General features: G+C 24.6%; 1 protein-coding gene across 1 annotated transcript; it reads left to right on the top strand.

Moving 5' to 3' along the window:
* Positions 1-623: 623 nt before the first annotated feature.
* LOC124839370 (translationally-controlled tumor protein homolog) lies at positions 624-1,686 on the top strand. The gene is made up of 5 exons (XM_047315159.2): positions 624-713; positions 878-951; positions 1,032-1,157; positions 1,244-1,401; positions 1,488-1,686. The coding sequence occupies exons 1-5, from the start codon at positions 686-688 to the stop codon at positions 1,603-1,605; spliced, it is 504 nt and encodes a 167-aa protein (XP_047171115.1). The 5' UTR covers positions 624-685; the 3' UTR covers positions 1,606-1,686.
* Positions 1,687-3,757: the final 2,071 nt, after the last annotated feature.

The raw sequence follows: 3,757 nt of genomic DNA, 5'->3' as shown, positions 1-3,757 counted from the left end.
CTTTAATGTTCTTTTATTTAGAATTACTTTTCAACATCCATTAATCAAATTTATTTTTTTTACTATAATATTAATTAAGATTATTTATAAAGTGACATTAATCAGAATTTTATCAGTTAACATTGAGGTGAATATTTTTTTAATCAATATTAAATAAGTTTTTTTTTTCTCGAATGAAATACACTAATCTTTAATTTCTTCTTTAAACAAATTGTTATGTTAAAATTCTATTTGCGGATATAGATAGAAGACAATAAATTGAAATATTATAGTATAAAATAAAGAAACTAAATACTCAATAAAATATTAAAAAAAATGTTATTTAAGAAAAAAATATTTATACAAAAAAAAAATCCAACAATTAGTGAAAATGAGTTGAATACTTAATTTATTGTCTAAACTATATTCTAGTTTATATCACTGCAATCTAAATTTATCTTTTAATTTAAGAGAATAATTTTTAAGAGATAAATCATAAAAGATTTAAAACAAAATCATTAGATAATATCATATTTATATCAACAAGGAACAGATAGAAAATTTTGTTTACTTCCTTCAAAAACCTCTCCCTATAAATAGACCTCTGCGCCTTCGCATCAGAGTGTTCAAACTAATTCCAAACTCTCTCGTCCTTCCGAGCAAAAACCTTCTCTTCCAAACGATCTCAGAGAAAATCTCTGCAAATATGTTGGTTTACAAGGACTTCCTCACAGGTATGTATTTGCTATTTTCAATATTCTAAAAAAATCATCAGTTTATTATTACATCTCGTTTGTTATTATGTTTTTGAACATTGATAGAAATTGCATGAAATTTACACTATTCAGAATCTGTAGCCATGATTTTCTCACTGTTTTGTTTGTATGGTGTTGTGTAGGTGACGAACTTCTCTCGGACTCCTTCCCCTACAGAGAAATTGAGAATGGAATGTTGTGGGAAGTTTCTGGAAAGGTAAGTTCAAATATTATAAATTACTTATATAGTCCTCATGGTTTGTATATTTATAAGACATTTTCTTTTTGGGTTTGCAGTGGGTTGTTCAAGGAGCGATTGAAGTCGACATTGGCGCAAATCCTTCTGCCGAAGGTGTGGAAGATGAAGGTGTTGACGATCAAGCTACCAAAGTTGTTGATATTGTTGACACATTCAGACTTCAGGTTTCGAGAATCATATATTTTTCCCCAATTATTGTTTGAGTTTTAGTATTTTCATGGATTAAATTTGTAGTATTAATGTTTTGCAGGAGCAACCTGGTTTTGACAAGAAGCAGTTTCTTGTGTTCATGAAGAGGTATATTAAGCTGCTGATCCAAAAACTTGACGAGGAGAAACAAAAACTGTTCAAAAAACACATTGAAGGAGCAACTAAATTCCTGCTCTCCAAGATTAAGGATCTTCAGTTGTAAGTGTCACTCTTGTTATATGATTTTTTTGGTTGTAATTGTTAAAATCATGTTGATTAACGAAAAGCTTTTATTAAATTTGCAGCTTTGTTGGAGAGAGTATGCATGATGATGGCAGCTTGGTGTTTGCTTATTATAAGGATGGTGCCACTGATCCCACGTTTCTGTACTTTGCATATGCTCTCCAGGAGATGAAGTGCTAAGCCACATAGCTACACACGGAATTTTTTATTTTTTTTTCTTTATGGATGTAGCAGACCTTTTGTTTAATTTATTAATTCTTCTTTTACCTGTTAAACTTTCTAACTCAAAATGTCTAATAAGATTTCGATTTGACTTCCCATCCCACGTTAAAAAGAAATAATATAAGAAAATCGAGTAATATATTAGAAAAAAATTATAATTTCGTTATTTTATGTTTGAGTTAAAAATATTTATATAAATATGATTCAGGTTTTATTAATCTTGAATTACCCTAATAAAATACTGGTTATTTGTATTTGTGAATAAATTCCCAAAAAATTGTTGTTTATTGTTAATTCACTCAATTGGAACATATTAATAAAAAAATTATTTACCATTGTTTAGAATAATTTTTACAGAGGTTATTTTGCAAAATATTCTAAAATTTTGTAAGCAAGCTATCTAAAACAAGTTTTTAGTTATTATTGGTACATATTATGATTAGAAAGTATCATGTCTGTGATTATATAATATGTCTTTATTGTTATTCGTTTTTATTATCCATTTGTATATCTGTGAATGAGCATGATTGTCTTAATACATAGAAAAAAAATATATAATGTAATAAAATGATTATTTTTTTCTCATCATTAATATAGTAAACATATAATAATAAATTAATATAATATAAATGGTAATCAGAAGTAAGGCTAACAGGAAAAGTTTTTTTTCTCATTATAAAATTCTTTCACACAAACCAAATACATTTTCGTTTTCTCTTTTGATTTCATTTTTTCTTCTTCTTCAATTAAAAATCTTGTTACATCAAGTTGAAATTAAGAAAATAAAAAACATTCTGAATAGATTAAAATTCAAAATAGTTTGAGAAAACATTTAAAATAGTTTAGAAATAAGTATGAAGTTTTAACTTGGAAAAATTATTTTAAAATATTGACAGTTAGCTTATTTATAATAACCTATTTTCTTTAAATTAATAAATTAAATTGAATGGTATGGTTATAGGAATTTATGATAATTGCTTGGTTATTAAGTGATATTAATATTATATGCTGTTATAAAAATTGATTAAGTGTAAAGTTAGATAATTTTGAAAGTAAGGGAAGTTAGATATATTATTTGCTACGTGTTTGGATTTATTTGGTATTTTCTTATACCTTTGATATTTGTATATTTATATATATATATATATATATATATATATATATATATATATATATATATATATATATATATATATATATATATATATATATATATATATATATATATATATATTTCTTAGTCAATATTTTGTAAATTATTTTAGTGTAAATTGATATATTATTTATTTATAATACAATATTTTAATTATTTGAAGTTATGAGTTATTTTGATAAAAATTATGATAATAAAACTTGTTTTGAGTAAACCTGATGAATTAATAAAATGAGATCTTAAATATTGGAATGTATGTGATTTTGATAAAATCAATTTTTTAACTTTTAACCGTTGGATGAGATTAGAATTTTTATACATAGTCTATAACACATATTTGTTCAATCTGATTGCAATGATTGATAATTAGAGGCATGGGTTAGAGAAATAACTTTTTTCAATTTGGAGAGAAATATAAATGTCACTTTGTTTATGTTTTGTTTTGCATCACGATTAAACATTGTTTTCTACCTAGTTAATCATTCGATGGAGCTGAAGTTTGTATACATAGTTTATAACATATTTCTTTACTTTAATTGTTGGAATTGTTAGAGGTCTCTCCTTCTCTCTCTAATGATTTATGAGTATTGAGCCATGAGGACTGTATCATATAAGTATTTGGTGATTGTTGTTGAATGGTTAATCGAAAGGTGTATGATAAATATTATGGGTGAAATAAAATTAATTGTTTTATTGATTTTGTATGTTATGAAGATGATATAATATGTTAGATATTGATTGAAATTGTTAAATATTTTATTGTTGGAATTATAGACAATATTTACTAACTGTGTATGTTTGTGAATATAATTTTTACCTACAATTATCATATAATTTATATAATTTTTATACGTAAGCATAGAATCCGACAAGAGACTCTTACAAATAAAATATTGAAAGACAATAATAATGAAACAATGAAAATAAGTGAAAATAATTATGTATTATATCGTAAAC

The sequence above is a fragment of the Vigna umbellata genome, chromosome 1, assembly GCF_029865625.1.
Source record: "Vigna umbellata cultivar VRB3 chromosome 1, Vumbellata_1.0, whole genome shotgun sequence".
Taxonomy (NCBI): domain Eukaryota; kingdom Viridiplantae; phylum Streptophyta; class Magnoliopsida; order Fabales; family Fabaceae; genus Vigna; species Vigna umbellata.
Note: the sequence above shows the minus strand (reverse complement) of the source record. Positions and strands in the feature narration are given on the sequence as shown.